The following is a 20,921-nucleotide window of genomic DNA, read 5'->3' on the forward strand; positions in this document are numbered from 1 at the left end:
TTAATTAGAATAATTAATTGATATTAATTTTTTGCCTCACAAAAATTTATTTCTATATAAAATTGAATACGTATTATTTGTAAGACGAAATTTAAAATTTAAATATTTTTCCTAATAAATTACTTATTTTATATAATATTAAATTACTGATTTTTTATTATTTTAATATTTATTTGTGTATTAAATTGAATAGATATTTGAAAAAAAAATTTCTATCTACACATAAAATTAATTTAAGATATAGGAAAGGATATTCTAAAAACATGGAATTTATCTTTTGTCTAGACATAATTGTAATTCATTTTTATTATGTTTTAAGAAAACAGTAATGCGTTTTTATTTAGCTTTAAAGTCATAAAAATTGTATGAAAAAAAATTGAGCACCTGTCAAGTGGTGTGCTTGCGTAAGTAGTATCGTCGTCGCTTCTCGCGCCAGTTATTAACGTTCGATTCTTCGTGGGGGAATTATTTTTTTTTTATAAATTTTTCTATCTTTAACAAGGAGACGGTCAGTGAGTCCCACCTCAGATTTTTTTAAAGTTTGTCAATTCTCAAAGAGAGAACTAGTGCTGTCACCGCACCATGGCCGTTGACACATAAAGTAATTCGATATATCACTCTTATATTTACTGTGGACTGATATCTATATTTTGATATTTTTTTATTCTTTCTTATATATAATATATCGATCGATTGAAAATATTTTTCTTTTTTTTTTTGTTAACTTAATAAAAAATAATAATTAGTAGCTTATCTTCTCATACTTCCAATCCTAACCCTTTTCCCTTGTCACGCTATATATATATTTATAAAAATAAATAAATAAATAAATAAATAAATGATAAAAATATAATAATAAGAGAAAAATAATCTTCTTACATTAGAGAATATTATCGATCATTAACTAGGGAGGGGAGAACAGGCCTTTATCAACTATATTCTATGTAAAAAAATAATTATTAATAACAATAATAATAATAATTATAATAACTTTAATTTAAAAATAAACAAGGAAAATTAAAAAGTTATAAGAAAAATTAATAAAGATAATAATAATATATATTAATAATAATAATAAATTTTTTTTTCTTTAAGCTATTTTTTTCTTTGAAGTTATTTTTTTTGAAGTTATTTTTGAGGTTATTGAGGTTATATTCGTTTTGGTAGGCCAAAGAAATGTAACTTCTTACGTGCGTACATAAGTACATACGAACCAGTTTTTTTTTGCTTATATGAGTGTCTTAGACGTTGATTGTATTTGTTTCTTTATTATCGTCCTCGGAGAGCGTATTGAAGTTCCTGACAAACTTTTAACAAATTTTTCAGTAAAGGTCATCTGAAAGTCAACATTTCTCACGTCGTTGGATTCGATTTTTCTTTAACTCATAAGAATATTTTTGTAAAAATATTTTCCTTTAAAAAATAATACGATGACTTTTATATTTTGAAAAATATGACCTTGAAAAAAAAATTCGGCCTATCACTATAATGTGCGTCTTTGGACAGAATATTTTTGTCCTCTAACATTTTATCTATCGTACAAAATAAACGAGATACTTTAGGTGGTCGAATTAGGCAAAAGACCCTATATAGTTTAGTACTCATATACATACGTATGCACGTGCTGTAGATAAGGTTTCGATGTGTTCCGGGATGTTATTACCGGAAAAATTGTCTACCGTATAAAATGTAGGCCAGTAATACTATAATATATAACGTGATATAACGAATTAACGTATTTCATTAAAATACATTTAAAATTTAATTTCTTTTGAACTTCCATAAGTGTCTGCCATAGCTTAAAAACCGTCACAATTTTCTGCCGTTTTTTCTGCATAAAAATACTAGTAAATAATAAAATATCTAGATGATAGTCTTGGTAAAAAGCTCTTGAAGTTGGTTTAAATTTTGAACCTGTGCTACCTGGACATTTGAACCTGTGCTATATGGACCGCCGCCGAGCTTAGTTAATTTCCGCCTAATGTATGTATAGTAGGTATGAAAGATTGACTGAACGAAATTTGGATTTTGGTAAATTACGTGCAGTATGCTGGCCACTGGATCTTGGATTATTGCGTTTCTATGTAACAATAATTTTCTAATGATTTTCTATTGAATCATTATCAGACAAGACAGACGTGTAATAAAATACGTAATAGAAATACATAACATATCATACGATTAAAACACGTGCGATCAAAAGAAAATTTGTCTAGCACATTAATTTAACATTTCAATAAGATAAGAAAAACTGAGTATTTTATCTTGAATAATTATAAATAATCGAAACGCTTATATAATAATACAAAATAAAGTCATTTCAATCTGACCTTTAACCAAAACACTTCTTGCTTCTCATTTTATGTATCTCGTTTGACTAGTAATTATTTATTTGCATAATACAAAGTCAAATAGAGGGAAGGGAAAAAAACAAGATTTCTTTAAAAAGAAACTATGTTTATAACATCGATTAACTTCTCTTTTCTAATGTAAGAAACTACGTAGATGATACATTCCGAGTACGCAAACTAGTATCGAATAAGTATCGGAATAAATGAATTGATAAAATACAGCTTTTTGTCTAATTTTTTCCATACGTGTTTAACCTGACATCCTTGACGCCTGGACAAAGTATGATCTCGATCTTGCTTAAATAGGTTCCCCGTGTGACGATTCTTTTCTAGTTTCTGTTAAATCACGAAAGATATAAGAAGTCGCTGCGGAGGTTAAGCTTAATATCACTTCTTGGCTTACAAGAGAGGGCCCAGTTGTATTTTAAAACTATTTTTGCTTGTTTTATAATTTTATATTTGTTTAACTAAACATGTGGTATATAAATAAAGTTAGTGTTTCAACAGCAATAATAAAAATGTTATTCTATTTTCTGAAATATATAATAAATAGATTTCGTGAGTAGAACATGGTAAAAAAATTTCCGGGACCTAAAGCTTACCCTTTAATTTGTGTGGAAACCTGAATATATTTCTTGGTGATTTAAAAGGTACATTTTTATTCTATTTTTATAATTTCTATATTTATGCGATCTCTATTGAATGAATTTGTCTTACAATTAGAAATAACTCATAAATTAATGAAATTATCTGAAAACTTTTCTTCGATGTGGCTATTGCGAAACGACATTTAGTGTTCGTTATAAACCGTATCGTTCCTACTACTCAAATAAACGCTCGCGACTGCTCTCGCAACTCTCTTCATATTTATTCCCCCTCTCTTTTACATCAGCTGACATGTATGTCAGGTACGTACCAATGATTTCGACTAACGCGGTAAATCAATTAAAGAATACTTCTTTACATCTCCCCTCCCGAAGGAGAAAATGTTTACATTTTCTTATGAATAATGTACAAATAATATAACTATTTTATAACTAAATCAGCAATTAACAAAAACCCTCTTTTTTTCTTTTTTTTTTCTTTTTTTTGGATTTCCCGTTATTGCTGGAATTAATTTTTATATGGAATAAATTTAACCTTTGTCTTTTTCGTCCCATATTAATTTCAAATATTGAGTTCGAAAATTTTTCCAATCTGATGCATATTTTCTTTATCTCCTACATTTTCCCTATCTTTTCTTGTTAAAAACGTACGCGTATCCACTCTGTTAGCGGGCTTTAACTTATCTTCGAATTGATTGAAAGTAATCTTAAAAGAATCTTTACGAGTTTCTACGTTAACATTTTTCTCCCAGATAAATTTTGTATCATTTGTTTCGTTATTGAAATTAGATTTAATGGGAGATATAATTTTACCTTTTTCCAAAGAATCATTACTATGTATTTTAATTGATTCATTTTAAAATCATTTGTTTTTTTCACAACATTTATAGCTTTGAATTCGTTTATTTTACCTTTCCTTTCGCAAGGAGTACTTTCACGATCTTCCGAGTTCCTATCATACTTTTTATGTTTGGAATATTTTCTATCATCAGTTTTATAATTCGTTCTTTCCTTAATTTTACTTATACTTCTTTCGTGTAATACAGATTTAGTGTCATGTAAACTAGAATATTTGTTTCTTCTACTTTTCGACGAAAGAAAATCCGTAGTACCATATTTTTCATTAGGTGTACTTTTATCTTTATAAGATCTGTCGGAAGTTATTGAAACATTGTCTTCTTTATCCTGAGAACTTCGTCTTCTGTCTCTATCTCTGTATTTATTTCTGTAATCCTTGTTGTATCGATCATCATAATGTTTATATTTTCTGGCAGAATGTTTCAAAACAGATGATCTATTTCGTTTATGACTATATTTATCTTTTTCACGATAATGTTCGATACTATCTTTGGAATAATTGTTATGATCATTGCTAGATTTTTTATAATATTCTTTTTCTTTTCTATAAGATGTGCTATGTGATCTTGAATCTTTATCATACTTCCTATTACTCCTAACATTTCTTTCTGTATAAGAATTCCTATTTAATTTATTTTTTTTACTCGCCATTTTAAATCCAAAACATACATCTTCATCAGAAATATTAGTTTTATCAATAAAATTACATACAACTTCTTTATTTTCTGAAATTGTATCATCCACATTTGAATTCAGTATACTAGGGTATGAATGATTTTCTTTGTCATCGATATTAATATGTGTATTTTGTTTCTTTTCTTCTTCTTCTTCTTCTTCTTCTTCTTCTCCTTCTTCTTCTTCTTCTTCTTCTTCTTCTTCTATTATCTTCTTACGGCAACGTTCTGTATAAACAGTAGTACTAGCAGTATGAGGTACTGGTAACTTTTTAGAATGATACTTTGTATTACAAAATTGATTATTTAAATGCTCGTAATCTTCTGCTTGATCCTCATTGAGTTGATTAAAATTAACACTTTCAAAATGTTGAAAATTTGTTTCAGAAGAATTACTGGCAACCGGATCATATTTATCGTTATTTGAATTAAAATTTGCTAACTTCGGCATCAAAGTTTTCTCATTCTCAGTGTACGTTTTTTCCAGATAATTGCTGCACTGATTTGTTACAATCTTTCACATTTTTATTAAAATGACCCTTCCTAAAAGTCATATCGTCAACTTGCTTCCTAAGCTCGGCTATCATTCTATCTTTACATGAAATTTCAGCCTTTGCTGTTTTACGCAAAGAAGATAAGTTAACCTCTAAAGTTTCCTTAACTTTTTGGGTGTTTTCTAGTTGTAATTTAAGCTCGCTAACTTCTTTTATCAATTTTTCACATTTTCAAAAATTTTTTCATTATCTTTAAAATCTGTTTCATCATTGTAACTAGGCAAGTCTTCATAAATGTCGATATCTTCACTAATCTTTTGGTTTTTTTCTTCCTCTACTTGACTGACTGTTAAATTTTCATCTTGCATCAAACGGAATTCTTTGATGCAATCGAGTCCGATAAGAAATTCATTGTCGAACTTTTCTTCGTCTACTATGTAAACCTTCATTTTTTTTTCCATATTAAAAATTTTTATACTTAAAGTGATGAAACCACTAGCTCTTCTTATGCCAATGATCGTTTTAATCTTGTATTTTTTGGACTCATTGGATTTTCCATTTTTGATTTTTAACAGCTTTGAACTGATTAACGAAACATTCGCACCAGAATCATAAATTCCATTAACCTCCATTTTTTTATCCAATAATACCTTTACTTTTATCAATGGCAGCACTACTAGTTTTTGTGGCTCTTCAACTTCCAGTGTGAGTTATTAACTAATTTTATTGGATTTTTTTCTTCCTCTTTATCCGTTTTTGTTCTGAACCAGCAAACGCTTTCGGGGTGGTGTCTATTTTTTTTTCCCATTAACTCGCATACTTTACAGGGATTTTTCTTTCCTACTTTATTTTTATAAGTTGGGGGTGGATTTTTTTCCTCACTGAAGTCTCCTTTTTCTACCAAGTATTCCAGACTTTTGATCCTTTTTAACAGATCTCTCGTTCCTTTAATTTCGTTTCGGTCAATTCTATCCGAGATGTATTCTGGCAGACTAATGGCTATCAATAATATCATCATTTCCGCATTCATATTTTTATCTACTTCCAGAAGTATTTTTTCTTTTTTTAATGCATAGTCCAATAATGAGCCACCTATATATTTAAAATTTATAGCATACCTTGCTGTTGACCATCCCTTATCTGAGTAAGTTTCAACGAAATCTTCTTTCCAATCTGCCCAACTCGAATTTATGGAGTGTTTCATCAACATTGAACTGTACCAGTCCACACAAGAACCTTCTAAGAACAATCTCAGAATTTCTATCTTTTCCTCATCTCGTTGCACATCCAGGCGTTCGCATTCTCTTTCGAATATATCTATCCATTGGGTAACATTGCTATTTTTGTCGGTGAATTTTTCTAACATGAACCTTTCTGAAGATGACTTAATTGTCCTCTTTTGTTCAGTCGTTGTTTGGGGATCACTACGTAAAGTTTGTTTCAGATCGTCTTTTGATAGGTCGTTTGAATTATTAGCCTTCGGTTCTTCCCATCTTTCTTCTAATAACATATCCCCGAACTGGATATTACCCCCTTCATCAATGTATTCAGCCCGCAACTCAGAGTTCAATACAATCCACGCGTTTCACTTCTGATTCCTTTTTAAGTTTGCGTTTTTAACTTTCTTAAGAGTATCGGTCTTCATTAATTCCGTGTGTAAGTTCACATCCTGCAATTCTCCTGGTAGGTCAAAAATTTCGCCGTCTGGTGTTGTAATGGAAGTCACTAATAGCGCGTTCAATTTCTTGTCTGTGGCTGCTTTCATGGTAAATTCGAAACGTAATTTCTCCATTTTTCTTCAGTCTTTTTTGAATTTTAACGTACAAAAATGTCGTTTTATAAGACTATTTATGGTGTAGGTCGAGTACAGTTAAAAACAAAATTGTGTTTCTGTAACGAGAAGATTTAAACTTTTATTTTCAAACTTATGTGACAAATATTTACATTTCTTACCTGTAACGAGAAGAAACGACATTTAGTGTTCGTTATAAACCGTATCGTTCCTACTAATCAAGTAAACGCTCGCGACTGCTCTCGCAACTCTTATGTTATTTATTCCCCCTCTCTTTTACATCAGTTGACTTGTATGTCAGGTACGTACCAATGATTTCGACTAACGCGGTAAATCGATTAAAGAATATTTCTTTACATATATATATAAGGATCTCTCTTTGTCTCTTTTTTAATAAATAAATATATAGAAAAAAAAAAACATTATAAAAAATTAAAGTAAGAAATATTTTCTTATTCAAAGCATCCATATGGAAGATTCATCGAAATATCTTACATCCAGTATTCAAAGAAAAAATGGTTTCAACTTATGTGGACTTAATAGTAAAAAATTCAATCAGACTAAATAATATTTTAGAAACTACTAACGGAAAAAACATAGATTTCATGCATTACGTACATCTTTGTACGTTGGACATCATATATGGTGAGATTTGGATATTCTGAAAAGTTCAAATATATGTATGGAACTATTAAAATTTTCTAAAAATTATTTTTCTTATACTGACAGATAGCCTATTGGAAAGTGATTTAAATTTGCAGAGCAATCCGGATTGTAATCTTGATAAATATATGTCGAAATAATAATTAGTAAAATATTTTTTTATTTTTATTGTAATCTACTATTATTGCATATTTGTCCTCTTATTGTGAATTTTATTTTTATTTAGAGTGATGGACATAACTATACAAAGAATAATGAAATTCTGGTTACATCCAAATATTATATTTAACAATTCATCTAAGGGAAAACGTCTACAAGAATATCTTTCCCACATAATTAAAATAACGAGCGAGGTATAAATAAAACGATTATTCACACTTTTAATTATCTCAATTTTCCTCAATATATATTTTTCTAAAAAAATTAATATTTTATTCATGTATAAAACTTTCATTCCTCAAGATTATAAAGAAAAAGAAGGAGTCAATGCACAAGGATAACTTTACCTAGGAAGGAAAAGGTCCATGTTCAAGTAAAAATAACCATTTGAAAAATTATTCTTTTCATAATGTATTTATAGAAGAATGCTTTTTATAATAATTATAAATACTATATATAATTATATCTTCTCTATATCTTCTCTAATTAAAGGAAAAGATACCAGTTCATTTCTAGACGTCATATTTAAATCGCTTTACGAGTCCGGAGAATATTCGGAGGCAGATATTCGTGATGAAATAAATACAATGGTTTTTGCAGTAAGATGAATTTATTTAAGATTATTTAAAATTTTTTTTTCATTCAGTAAAAGTAAAAAACAATTAGTATTAATTTTTAGGGAAGTGATACTGCCGCTAATTCGCTAACATTTTTATTTTTAATGTTAGCCACGTTTCCGGACATTCAAGTACGCTCAGGTACCACTTATGCATTTTTATTTATTACCTTTTAAAAATCAATTATATTTTCATACAAAACTTGTATCATTTATTCGGCTTTTTCGATTCCAGAATCAAGTATACGAAGAGCTGTACGATTTGTACGGCTTAAGCGATCCAAATGAGGTTCTATTACAATGGAAGATACTAAGAAAATGAAATATCTTGTTAGAGTCATCAAGGAAACATTACGTCTGTTTCCTGCAGCTCCATTTATTGCACGGAAACTATATAGGGACACAAGAGGTATATTTACATATAATAAAATATTTTTTAGTATATATTTTTGTCCATTGACATTACTGTCTTATATAGTAATAATATGTATTTATTTATTTTATCAAGTGAACGACAATGTGATAATACCAAAAAATTGTCACGTAGTTATTTCAATATTTTCATTGCACCGAAAATATAAATATTGGACTGATCCGTTAAGATTTAACCCGGATCGGTTCTTGCCGGGAAATTATAACGAGAAATGTTTTCGTCCGTTCAGCTTTGGGAATAGAGGATGTATAGGTAAAAGCATATTTTTATCCATTCTTGAATTAGTATTCTAAATAGTTGATCAATAAGGTATTTGTTATTTTAATATTTCTTTTTGTAAAGGGAAAAACGATAAAGATTGATATGAATGATGATAGATCTTCTTCTGGATGCAAGGATTAAAGGGCGTTACTATTTAGATAACAGTTTGTCAGGATTAATAGTTAAGAGTACACATATATTTAATCATACATAAAATCACTTAAACATAAGGCTTCAAAATAACATAATCATAAACGTAAGAAAACATAAAGCATAAAAGACGTAACACATAAGACATAAGAACTAATAATCACTCAATAAGAACACATAACACTTCAACATAATACGACCACTTAATATCTCGACATAATACCATAAGGCTTCTTAATACTTAATCATAATACATAACTCCAGTGCAATCATAATACTTTTCGAAGCGCAATCATAAGACTAACTCTCTTTCTTATGCATCGGTCCCATCGCCGTCGGAGGGGGAAAGGGTACGCAAGGCGGTCCTAGTCCCTTTCCCGATCCATTATTGGTCATCAACCGTCTTTCTTCCAAATCTACGTAAAACCTTAGAGTGGGAGTGCGTACAAAGCGTTCTCGGAATCTCCACAGTATAGATCGCCAGATGTTATTTGATCGGAAATAAATATTATATTCCTTTCTTAAGAGGACCCTTTCTTACGAATTCTACAGTTCCATAAGTTTTCTATTCTATCGTAAAACAAACTAAGATTAGATTATCCTATAGCCTATCCTAAACTAATATTACTCCGTTACATTTTTTAGGTCAAAAATTTGGCATGACGCAAATGCGGGTAATAGCTGCCACTTTAATGAGAAAATTTCTTGTTCGAATAGACAACCCAGTTTCCGTTGAAAATATTGACTTAAAGTCCAGAATAACTTTGCAACCAGCTGAAACTATATTCTTGAGATTTAACGAGCGATAATATTTATAATTTTTGTTGATATTATTTTCCTAATAAAATAATTAACTGTAATAATTAACTGTACAAATAAAAAATAATTTTTAAAAACTATACTTTTCCAGTTTTCATTTAGGATATCGGTAAATATCGCTAATAATCTATAATCTTTACAAATGGTACATAAATCGTTATCACGTTGAGTGCCACACAAATTCTGAAGGAAATCCTCGACAGGCCACGCTTGGTATCTAGTATTGAAAAAGAAGTATAACTTCAAAACAAAAACAATAACATTCACATTGCACGATACGTTTTCAGTCTTTTATGCCACACTCTCGATATTTTTATAATTAATTACAGGTCAACTATCACAATATTTACATATTATTATTATTATTATTATTATTACTTTTATTTTTACATAGAATATAGTTAATAAGGAGATCTGTTTCCCCCTTCCTACTTGATGATCGGTAATATTCGCTAATGTTAACCGATTTAAAATTTTTTTTATTGAAGTAATACTTCTTTTGGCGCGCTTGGGAAAATGTGATGGGAGTGATTTTTTTCCAAGCGACATGGTTAAAAATCGACACCACGAAGTTTGTCGGGTATTTACGATGCGCAGCAAAGCGATTTCAAATTTACGGCATGAAGTCGTCTTTCACATCTCTTCTTTTCCTCTTTTTTTTTAAGCGGGTCACCCATCCAATTACTAATCGTACTCAGTGCTGCTTGACTTAAATGATCGAGCGGGAAGTAGTTCTATCTCCGCGCCATGGCCGTTGACGCATAAATTAATTCGATATATCTCCCTTATATATAGTGTGAACTGATATCTATATTTTGATATTTTCATGTTTTTTTCTTTTTTTATTCTCCTTTTATATATAAATTTATTATATTAAATCCATTAAAAATATGATTCCTTTATTTTTTTTGTTAAATAAATAAATAAATAATAATTAGTAGCTTATCTTCTCATACTTTCAATCCTCCCCCTCTTTACCCAGTCACGCTATATATATATATATATATTTATAAAATTAAATAAATAAATAAACGAATAAAAATATAATAATAAAAGAAAAATACTCAGCTTACATTAGGGAATATTATCGATCATTAATTAGGGGGGAGAACAGGTTCCTTTATCAACTATATTCTATGAAAAAAAAATTATTAATAACAATAATAATAATAATAATAATAATAATAATAATAATAACAACATAATAATAATAACATTAATTAAAAAATAAACAAGGAAAATTAAAAAAGTAACAAGAAAATTAGTATTTATAATAATAATTATTATTTTTTTTGAAGTTATTTTTGAGGTTATTGAGGTTATATTCGTTTTGGTACGTCAAAGAAGTATAACTTCTTACATGCGTACATAAGTACACAGACCAGTATTTGCATGAAATATTGAATGATTAAAGTATATATAATTGTTATTTATTATTATTAAGTTGCATATATTTTTATTGTGTTTACTAGGTAAAAAATAAATGATAACTGTTATTCTAAAAATAATCGTCTCTAAATATTTGCGCAAGATTTGAAAAATTATTATTATATTTCTAATTTTCTTTGTGATAACTTTCGTTCTCTTTCCTTTAAATAATTAAAAATTATAAACGTTAAAAAATTTTTTAAATTTATACATATAAAAAATAATAAAAAAAAGTTCTGCTAGAAGAATCGAACACTAAACCTACCGATGCAACAGACGCGAACACTACTACCTAAGCAATTACGTCCCTTAATATATAGTTGAATTTATAAGAATATAAACACCGTTATAACAGAATATTAACACCGTTCGGACCGTGAGAGTCGTTCCGCGAAGATGCAGAGGAAAGAATCATTCTTCTCATTCAAAGTAATAACTTTATATGACATTTAAAAATAAACATATATATGTGTGTGTGTGTGTGTGTGTGTGTGTGTGTGAGGTTTGTGATACTTTGACTTCTACGAATAAATTCAAATATACTATTATAACCAATTTACCGATAAAAGTAATTTAAGTATCACTCGAGTTATTTTGTAATATACTGAATTTTTATTTTAATGTGTTTATTTTTCAGTTTATTTTTGAAATTGCATCTTTTATAGTTAGGAATACGAATATCGATATCCTAATAAAAAACTAGAAACGTATAGTATTGAGAATTTATTTTTAATTTGTACGGTTAATTATATATTACAATTGTTTGATTAGTAACATAATAATGACAACAATGATAAATATTATCTCTTTTTAAATCTCAAGAATATAGTTTCAGCCGGTTTCGTAGTAACACTGAGTTTTAGGTTAACATTTGCAACTGGTAAAGGTTCGTCTATTTGAATAATAAATTTTCTCAATACGGTAGCAGCTATTGCCTTCAATTTGGTCATGGCAAATATTTGACCTGAAAAAGCAATATTCAATAAAAATGTACTTAGCCGATCGATTGTTTAGAATACTATTTCAAGAATGCATAAACATGTGTTTTACCTATGCATCCTCTTCTCCCTGTGCTGAACGGAATAAAACATTTAGAGTTATATTTTCCTGGTAAAAATCGATCCGGGTTAAATCTTAAAGGATCAGCCCAACATTTTTCTTTTCGGTGTAGTGTAAATATCATAAAAAAACCTGACAGTTTTTGGTAATATCACATAGTCGTTCACTTAATAAAATAAATAAATACATATTATTACTACATAGGACTGTAAACTCAGTGGGAGAAGAAAAAAAACAATAAAAATTTTATTATATATAAAAATACCTTTTTATCGCGCTTTAGTGTTCGCCCAATAAGTAGTGCAGGTGGGAAAAGACGTAACGTCTCCTTGATGACTCGTTCTAAATATTTCATTTTCTTAGTATCTTCCATTGTAATAGGAACATCTATAGGATCGCTTGAGTCGTACATATCGTACAGCTCTTCGTATACTTGATTCTGGAATCGAAAAAGCCGAATAAATGATACAAGTATTGTATGAAAATATAATTGATTTTTAAAAGATAATAAATAATAATGCATAAGTGGTATCTGAGCGTACTTGAATGTCCGGAAACGTGGCTAACATTAAAAATAAAAATGTTTGCGAATTAGCGGCAGTATCACTTCCCTAAAAATTAATACAAATTGTTTTTTACGTTTACTAAATGAAAAAAAAATTTTAAATAATCTTAAATAAATTCATCTTACTGCAAAAACCATTGTATTTATTTCATCACGAATATCTGCCTCCGAATATCTCTGGTTTCGTAAAAGGATTTAAATATTGCATCTAAAAATGGACTGGTATCTTTTTCTTTTTTAAAGGAGAATAATAATATTTTATTTATTATTATTATAAAAGGTATTCATCGATAAATTCATTACTAAAAAAATATTTTTTAAAATGATTATTCTTACTTGCATGTGGATCTTTTCCTTCCGGGTAAAGTTATCTTCATTCATTGAATTCTTCTTTTTCCTTATAATCTTAACGAATATAAAAGTTATATATACATGAATAAATTATTATTTTATTTCAAAGTAATATTTTTTTGATATTTGACAATTTAAAACAAAAATGGTTTCTTGGTATTTTTACCTCGTTTGTTATTTTATTTAAGGGGGAAAGAATTTCTTGTAGCCGTTTCCCCATAGATGAATTGTTAAATATAATATTTGGATGTAACCAGAATTTCACTATTCTTGTTGCAGCTATGTCCATCGCTCTAAATAAAAATAAAATTCACAATAAAAAGACGAATATTCAATAATATTAGATTATATTATAAATTTAAAAATATTCTTCTGATTATTACTCTGATATATATTCATCAAGTTTGCAATCCGGATTGCTCTGCAAATTTAAATCACTTTCCAATAGGCTATCTGTCAGTACAAAAAAAACAATTTTTAGAAAATTTTAATGTGTCCATCTATATTTTTATAATTTCCAAATCTTACCATATATTATATCCAGCGTACATAAATGTACGTAATGCATAATGTCTACGTTTTTTCCGTTTGTAGTTTCTAAAATATTAGCTAGTCTGTTTGAATTTTTTATCATTGAGTCCATATAAGTCGAAACATTTTTTCTTTGAATACTGGATTTAAGATTTTTCGATGAATGTCCCATATTGATGCTTTAAATACGAGAATATTTCTTAATTTAAATATTTATAGTATCTTTATATATTTATTAATTAATAAATAAGAAAAGAGAGATTCTCATATATTCATGTGTAGGTGTGTAGGCATTATATGCAATCATAAAAAAGAAAACTATTTTAATTAGCAATCGTCTAAAAGACATATTTAAAAAATACTGTATTACAGTAGAGTATACATAGTTTTTTTTTATTAATTAAGAAGAAAGCAAGTAAACCTATAGTTTACCTGGTGCAGTAAATAATCCATCACCTAAAGCATTTTTCATAGGGAAATATAGAGAACTTTTTTCATAACCGCTAGAACTTTTTGATAGAATCTAAAAAGGAAAACAAAAATTAATATAAAAAAAGGCGGAATAAAAAATCTATTCGGGGAAATCGTTTCTAAAAAGTGCAGTAAATTTGATAGATCTTACCTCAATATTTTCAGGATCATCCAAGATTACGACTAATTTTGGGCCAACCCACAGTAGCCACGGCGAAGAATAGATTGTAGATAATTTTATTATTTTATGAGTTATATCTAATTGTAAGACAAATTTATTGAATAGAAGTCGCATAAATATAGATATATAAATAATAAATAAAAGTATACCTTTCATATCACAAGTAATACATTCAGATTTCGAATCAGAGGATAAGGCTTTGGACCTGAGCATTTTTTTACCAATTTATGTTCACGAAATTTATCTGATATATATTTGATTAAATAAAATAACAGTATCATTATTACTATTGGAGTAAAAAATTTAGTAATATACAACATGATTAGTTTAACAAATTATAAATTATAAAACAACTTAAAATAGTATTAAAATACTTCTAGATCTTCTCTTGTATGCTAAGAACAGATAAGTTGATACTCCGCAGTGACTTCTTGTATCTTTTGCGTCTTAACAGAAACTAAGAAAGAAACATAAACGGGAGCCTATTTAAGCAAAACCAATATATTACTTTTTCAAGTTTTCAAGGATACCATCAACACGTATGGGCAAAGTTAGACAAAAAGATCTATTTTATCAATTCATTTATTCCGTGCGTAATAATGCTAATTTACATAAATAGAAGAAGTTAATCGCTGTTATAAACATAGTTTCTTCTTAAAGAAATCTTCTTTTTTTCCCTTCCCTCTGTTTGACTTTGTATTATGCTAATAAAGTGAATAAACGAGATACATTAAATGAGATGCAAGAAGTGTTTGGATTATAGGTCAGATTGAAATGACTTTATTTAAGACACGGCGTTTTTTATTTGTTGTCAAAAATAATGAACCTTGATAAAAGAAAAACAATAATTCATTTTAACAGAAACTATTATTATTTATAGTTGAGAGTAAAAATAATGAATTAATCTTGTGCCTCGCCATAAAATTAATTAGAATAATTAATTGATATTAATTTTTTGCCTCAAAAATTGATTTGTATATTAGATTGAATACGTATTCTTTGTAAGACTAAATTTAAAATTTAAATATTTTTTCTAATAAATTACGTATTTTATGAAATTTTAAATTACTGATTTTTTGTCTTGTAAAAATTTATTTGTGTATCAAATAGAATACATATTTGAAAAAAATGAATTTTATATCTACACATAAAATTAATTCAAGGAAAAGATATTCTAAAACCATGGAATTTGTTTTTTGTCTACACATATAATTTTAATTCATTTTTATTATTATAAGAAAACTAATGCATTCTGATTCATCTTCGAAGTCTTAAGAATTGTAAGAAAAAAATAGAATACTTGTCAAGTGGTGCGTTATCGTCAGTAGTAACGTCTTCGCTTCTCGCATCGGTGATTAGTGTTCGATTCTTCGTGGGGGAATTATTTTTTTATAAGTTTTTCTATCCTTAACAAAGAGACGGTCAGTGAGTCCCATCTCAGATTTTTTTCAAATTTTGCACACTTGTAGTACTCCATTAGAAAATTCATTCTTCTGAAAATTAGCCGTAGATATAGAAAACGCGTATTGAAATTTCACATTGATACGTATTTTTTGGCTGTAGTAGTGTTGCTACAGTAGTAAGTTGCTACATTGGCTACATTGTGTGTGTGTTTTTCACGTCGCCGATACCTATATCTTGTATTGACAGTCCTAACAAGTGTGTTTACCTTTCTTTCTTTCTTTTTCTCTTCGTTCTTTTTCTTTGCTTTCTTATTCTTTTTTTTCGTTATTGTGAAGTAAACTTAATAAATTTTTTTTCTATTTTTTCAATCGTATTTTATAATAATTTTATAGAAAATATAATTAAAAGAAAATGCATTTGTATTAGAGGAAGTACGAATTTATTTTTGGCTAACGATATAATAGTCCAAGAGCCCGTGAGTGCCAGACCTTCGGATTTTCATAAAAGCTGAAAATTTTTCTATGTGTGTCCCTAATACAGGTAAAAATGATCCCCACCCATGAAGCTGAGGCAGCGGTGGCTTTGGCAGGTAACAGGTAACAAGGTGTATAAATTCCATCTCAAATTTATCATAAAATAAAACTGAATTTTTTTATATTTGATTCATAATAATATCAAAACTTGCGTTGGGAGATTATAGAGAGATAATTAAAGAGAAAAAAAAAAAAAAAAAAAAAAAAAAAAAAAAAAAAAAAAAAAAAAAAAAAAAAAAAAAAAAAAAAAATAAATAAATAATTATTTAATTCAGTTTTATTTATTATAAATTGAGATGGAATTTTATACACCTTTGTTACCTGTTACCTGCCAAAGCCACCGCTGCCTCAGCTTCATGGGTGGGGATCATTTTTACCTGTATTAGGGACACACATAGAAAAATTTTCAGCTTTTTGAAAATCCGAAGGTCTGGCACTCACGGGCTCTCGTGCTATAAATTTTATTAAGAAAAATTTATTAAGAAAAACAAATTAAAAAGAAAGAAAAATTTATTATAAATTTTATTAAGAAAGAATTATTGTTTTTCTTTTATTCAAGGTTCATTATTTTTGACAATAATAAAGTAACGGCGTGCCATAAGCATCAAGATTCGATTTAAAACGCCGCGCTTATACGCCGATATATATAGATATACAGAACGCTCGACGCTCGATGGCCAGAACGAAAAATTCTCGCTACCAAAAGAAAAATCTTATACAGAACGCTCAACTATCGATGGCCAGGAAAAAATACTCGCTATCGCCTAAACAAATAGAAAGGGGTCCGAAGATCCTTCATTTGTGATTAGTACACACGGACGCTCGCACGCAACTAGCATACTAGCGCGCTCGCGTGATAAAACCGACAGAGGGGCAAGACTTGCTTTCCCCTACTCTTACAATTACTTTTACCACTCTTTCTCGCTTATTTTTGCAAATACGAAAATAAACCATACAACATTTTTTATGTATTTTTCAAATCTCTACAACTTTTGTTTGAAACTTTTTTCGATTAAATTCCTAGATTCTAAGATAAGGCCATTTTTCCCTTTTTAACCCTTTTCCTCAAAAACGGCACATTTTATTGAAAAAGAATTAGCACCATTCGATTCAGCGTCGTCGACTTACCCTTAGATCAAAGAATCTGGATTACACCTGAAATTCAGAAATTGGATCCATTTAAGTGGACTATAAAAGAAAAGGAGAGAGACATTCGAGGACGAATGTGTGTGCAGAATGAAGAAAAAATTTGTAACTAAAAGAGTGAATATAAATGTAAAGGCAAAAAATGTTACGATATGAATGTTTGTGAATGATCATTATTAAATGTATACGTTAATATTTCGAGAATAAAAGTAAAGTTGTTTTTCTGGTAGGTAGAGCTATAAGAAATGTTGTCCTCTGTTTTTATGGTGTGAAAAATGAGAGAGTATGAGTACATGTGTGTGTTTAGCGTGGTTGTGAGGGGATACGAGAAGCGGAGAATAATATCAGATATAAGTTAGTCGTAGAAGAGAAGTCACAGAGTGAAGAGTGAAGAGTAAAAAGTAAAGAGTATCAGAGTATCAGAGTATCAGAGTAAAAGAGTTAAAAAAGTGAGGTTAGAAAAATATCCTACATGTATGTATATATATATGTGGGAAGGGAAATTAGACAAAGGGACTACGAAACAAAAAAACGATATGGTTGGTATGACCGTTGGGAGGCAGCGACGTGCAGCGGTACGTTGCTATGCAGGAAAACAGTCATCGTATAGCCTTTAAGAAGCAAACAGCTATTATTGTATTTACATGGAAACATTCTATTCATCTTTGTATTGAATCCTACATATATATATATATCGCAGAAAAAAAGAAAAGAAATTTAAAAGGTATCAGGATTGAATTCTAATTAAAGGAATTACTAATTCATAATTATACGAATAAAAAGTATAATTTATTCATAAACACTATAAAATACAAAGTTTCTCTTTTTTTTTTCAATATTTTCACAACATGAACAAAATATATATTTAATTAAATATACTATATATTACAATACTTCAATATAATTTCAGGTTAAAATCAATCATTGTATGGTCAAATTATTATAAAATTATGTTAAAAAAATGCATCCTTCTTTCGAATTCCTCCATAAATTCATTTGCTTCATTTTTATCGTTTTTCTTTTCCTTCATTATATTTGTGCTTATTTTTAGTTGACAATGACCTTTAGCGTGTTCTTTGTTTCCAATTGCGTCATCAATCAGGTACGTGTACCTTTTTTATTTGGAAGACTAGAGAAGAAACAAAATAATGAAATATGTTTAATTTAAATATTAACAAATATAAAACATGCAAATGCAAAAAGATAAAATCACTATATCGTTATTTATTAATTGTTAATACTAACCGAGGATTTGTAAATTAAAGAAAAGGAAAAGAAATTCCAAAATATATATTTTTTGTCAATTTCTACCCCTTTCCCCCTTGTTTTATTGTTTTCTTTTTTAAGAAAATAAAAAATAAAAAGAAATTCCTTTAACCCCCCTGCCTCTTATCATCAAAATTGCGCACGCGTTTGTGATGCAAACTAATGTAAAAGTATAATATAAAGAAAATTAAATATAATAACGTAGGAATCTTTCTTACCGACCGATGTGAAAAAGAAAAAAGATGGAAATCTGTCGCTATAAACGTTTTAAGCATTAAAAAGTTGGCATTGAACCTCAATAGCTAAAAAGTATGAATAAGTGCATTTAATTGCTAGCTAATTGCTAATTCAAAAATAATTGCTAACGTTTTGAATGAATTATTTAATTGTTATTGATAATTAAAAATGTGCAAACTTCTTTTTATTTCTAAGTAAAGCAACGTAATTTGTAACAGCAGAAAAAATAAATAAGTGTGCTAAATTGCTAACAAAATGCTTATTTAAAATCCATAATTGCTAACTTTATTAATTAATTATTTAATTAGTTGTTAATAACTAAAAATGTGGAAACGTCATAAATGGGAGATTTTTTCAAAGTGCGCATGCGCCTTAAATTTGTGGTTGCGTATGCGTATAACAAATCTCCAACTCATGATGTTTCCACATTTGTAATTATTATTAACTAAATAAATAATTAATTAAAAAGTTGGCAATTACGGATTTTGTATTAGCAAATAACTAGCAATTAAATGCCCTTAATTATTTTTTTCAGCTGTTGAGATTCTAAGCCAACTTCTTAATGCTGTTATATTTTATTAATCTAATAAGATTCGATGGGTTAGTTATTGCTAACAATGTGTTAGTATAACAACATGATACTGAATAAAATGATAGTAAATCAGTGGTTTTTTTAAAATAGAGCATTGTATGCGGCTATTGAAGTATTTAAGTACATAAAATTTATACAAAAATTCATGTACACTATTCTTCTTACAAAATACATATACATCTCTTTTCAATTTCTTTAACTTTTTTAATTGAAGCCAAAGTAGTCGAAGATAAATATTTGATATTGGTGATAGCGTATTTACCTTTTTCGCCTCTGATTCAGGGTCAAAGTCAACCCCATTACGACGGAATTCTACCATTATAATCTCTGCGTATAAAAAACAAACAATCAATTTACATAATCTGACATTAAAATTCGTTTTTTTTATTTCTCAGCATATATTCTTGTTAATAATTTGTTGCAATTTTAGTATGGTAATAAGATTATACAGTTAATCATATTAAGATTTAATGTTTGATTCTAATGAGAGAGAACAAACAAGTAGGATAGAAATATGTCCAATAGGATATAAAACATAATTTAGGACGCGTTAGTATACGAATTAAATGTGCATGTAAAAATGCGATATTAGTTCTTTTTTTATGACTGTTTCAAAAACTAATATTATAAAATAAATCATATATCAAATTCTAAAACAATAAAAAATAATTTTTACGTTAGTACAACGTATTTCACTAGATGGCGTTGTTGTCATTCTGAATCTCATTATGATTTTGTTTTTGTCAATTATATCACTGTGATGATGAATAAATTAGTATTATTTTAACTACACCAGAATGTGTGATATTAATTCGTGCTGACAAATACACAAGAAAACGTTAAAGAATTTTTATACGTATAAAATGTTACAGATTTTGTAGACAACGAATATTCGAAATTACTGTATAAGAAATTAGTCGTTTCTAAGAAAAGATCTAAAGAAAAAAAGGGGGAAAAAAATCTTTCAAAACATTTACTTTTTTTGGATTTGTTTCGCGAATGTGATTCAAACGTTTAAGAATAATAATATAACGTAAGTACAAATAAAATAGAAGTCGATAAGAAAAATTCAAGATACGTTTGAAAGATTAATAAACGGAACTTTATAACAAATTAAACGAAAAAACGTGTCAATTACTGTGTACAGAATATATATAATATAACTAGAATTATATTACCGGTTTGTCTGTTATGTTGACATGCAGGACAATGTAGAGACCGCAAATGGTCAGTCGGACGGTTGCAAGTATAGCATTTTGTAACTTGAAAGAAATAACAAAAT

The 20,921-nt window shown here is 28.3% G+C and overlaps 3 protein-coding genes and 3 long non-coding RNA genes across 7 annotated transcripts; 2 read left to right on the forward strand and 4 right to left on the reverse strand.

Annotated features, from left to right (window-relative positions):
* Positions 1 to 3,587: 3,587 nt before the first annotated feature.
* Positions 3,588 to 5,137, reverse strand: LOC122521631 (putative uncharacterized protein DDB_G0281733). The gene is made up of 2 exons (XM_043642475.1): positions 4,669 to 5,137; positions 3,588 to 4,635 (listed from the first exon to the last, which is right to left on the reverse strand). The coding sequence occupies exons 1-2, from the start codon at positions 4,937 to 4,939 to the stop codon at positions 3,686 to 3,688; spliced, it is 1,221 nt and encodes a 406-aa protein (XP_043498410.1). The 5' UTR covers positions 4,940 to 5,137; the 3' UTR covers positions 3,588 to 3,685.
* A 183-nt stretch (positions 5,138 to 5,320) lies between these two features.
* On the reverse strand, positions 5,321 to 6,965 carry LOC122521632. Its single transcript, XM_043642476.1, has 2 exons — positions 6,936 to 6,965; positions 5,321 to 6,872 (listed from the first exon to the last, which is right to left on the reverse strand). Exon 2 carries the CDS (start codon positions 6,490 to 6,492, stop codon positions 5,659 to 5,661), a length of 834 nt encoding a protein of 277 aa, XP_043498411.1. The 5' UTR covers positions 6,493 to 6,872; positions 6,936 to 6,965; the 3' UTR covers positions 5,321 to 5,658.
* Positions 6,966 to 7,816: 851 nt separating this feature from the next.
* Positions 7,817 to 8,505, forward strand: LOC122521633. 2 transcript variants are annotated; one of them, XR_006304800.1, is made up of 4 exons: positions 7,817 to 7,969; positions 8,089 to 8,195; positions 8,276 to 8,354; positions 8,448 to 8,505. It is a non-coding gene; the product is annotated as an uncharacterized LOC122521633 (long non-coding RNA). The 2 variants fall into 2 exon arrangements; XR_006304801.1 differs by having other exon boundaries at positions 8,276 to 8,344; positions 8,448 to 8,484.
* A 41-nt stretch (positions 8,506 to 8,546) lies between these two features.
* LOC122521636 lies at positions 8,547 to 9,146 on the forward strand. Its single transcript, XR_006304803.1, has 3 exons — positions 8,547 to 8,621; positions 8,721 to 8,897; positions 8,988 to 9,146. It is a non-coding gene; the product is annotated as an uncharacterized LOC122521636 (long non-coding RNA).
* Positions 9,147 to 9,177: 31 nt separating this feature from the next.
* LOC122521635 (cytochrome P450 4C1-like) lies at positions 9,178 to 13,927 on the reverse strand. The gene is made up of 4 exons (XM_043642477.1): positions 13,807 to 13,927; positions 13,662 to 13,731; positions 13,445 to 13,571; positions 9,178 to 9,626 (listed from the first exon to the last, which is right to left on the reverse strand). The coding sequence occupies exons 1-4, from the start codon at positions 13,919 to 13,921 to the stop codon at positions 9,603 to 9,605; spliced, it is 336 nt and encodes a 111-aa protein (XP_043498412.1). The 5' UTR covers positions 13,922 to 13,927; the 3' UTR covers positions 9,178 to 9,602.
* Positions 13,928 to 18,563: 4,636 nt separating this feature from the next.
* Positions 18,564 to 20,110, reverse strand: LOC122521634. Its single transcript, XR_006304802.1, has 2 exons — positions 19,902 to 20,110; positions 18,564 to 18,673 (listed from the first exon to the last, which is right to left on the reverse strand). It is a non-coding gene; the product is annotated as an uncharacterized LOC122521634 (long non-coding RNA).
* Positions 20,111 to 20,921: the final 811 nt, after the last annotated feature.

The sequence above is a fragment of the Polistes fuscatus genome, unplaced genomic scaffold (assembly GCF_010416935.1).
Source record: "Polistes fuscatus isolate 324 unplaced genomic scaffold, CU_Pfus_HIC Scaffold44, whole genome shotgun sequence".
Lineage (NCBI taxonomy): Eukaryota > Metazoa > Arthropoda > Insecta > Hymenoptera > Vespidae > Polistes > Polistes fuscatus.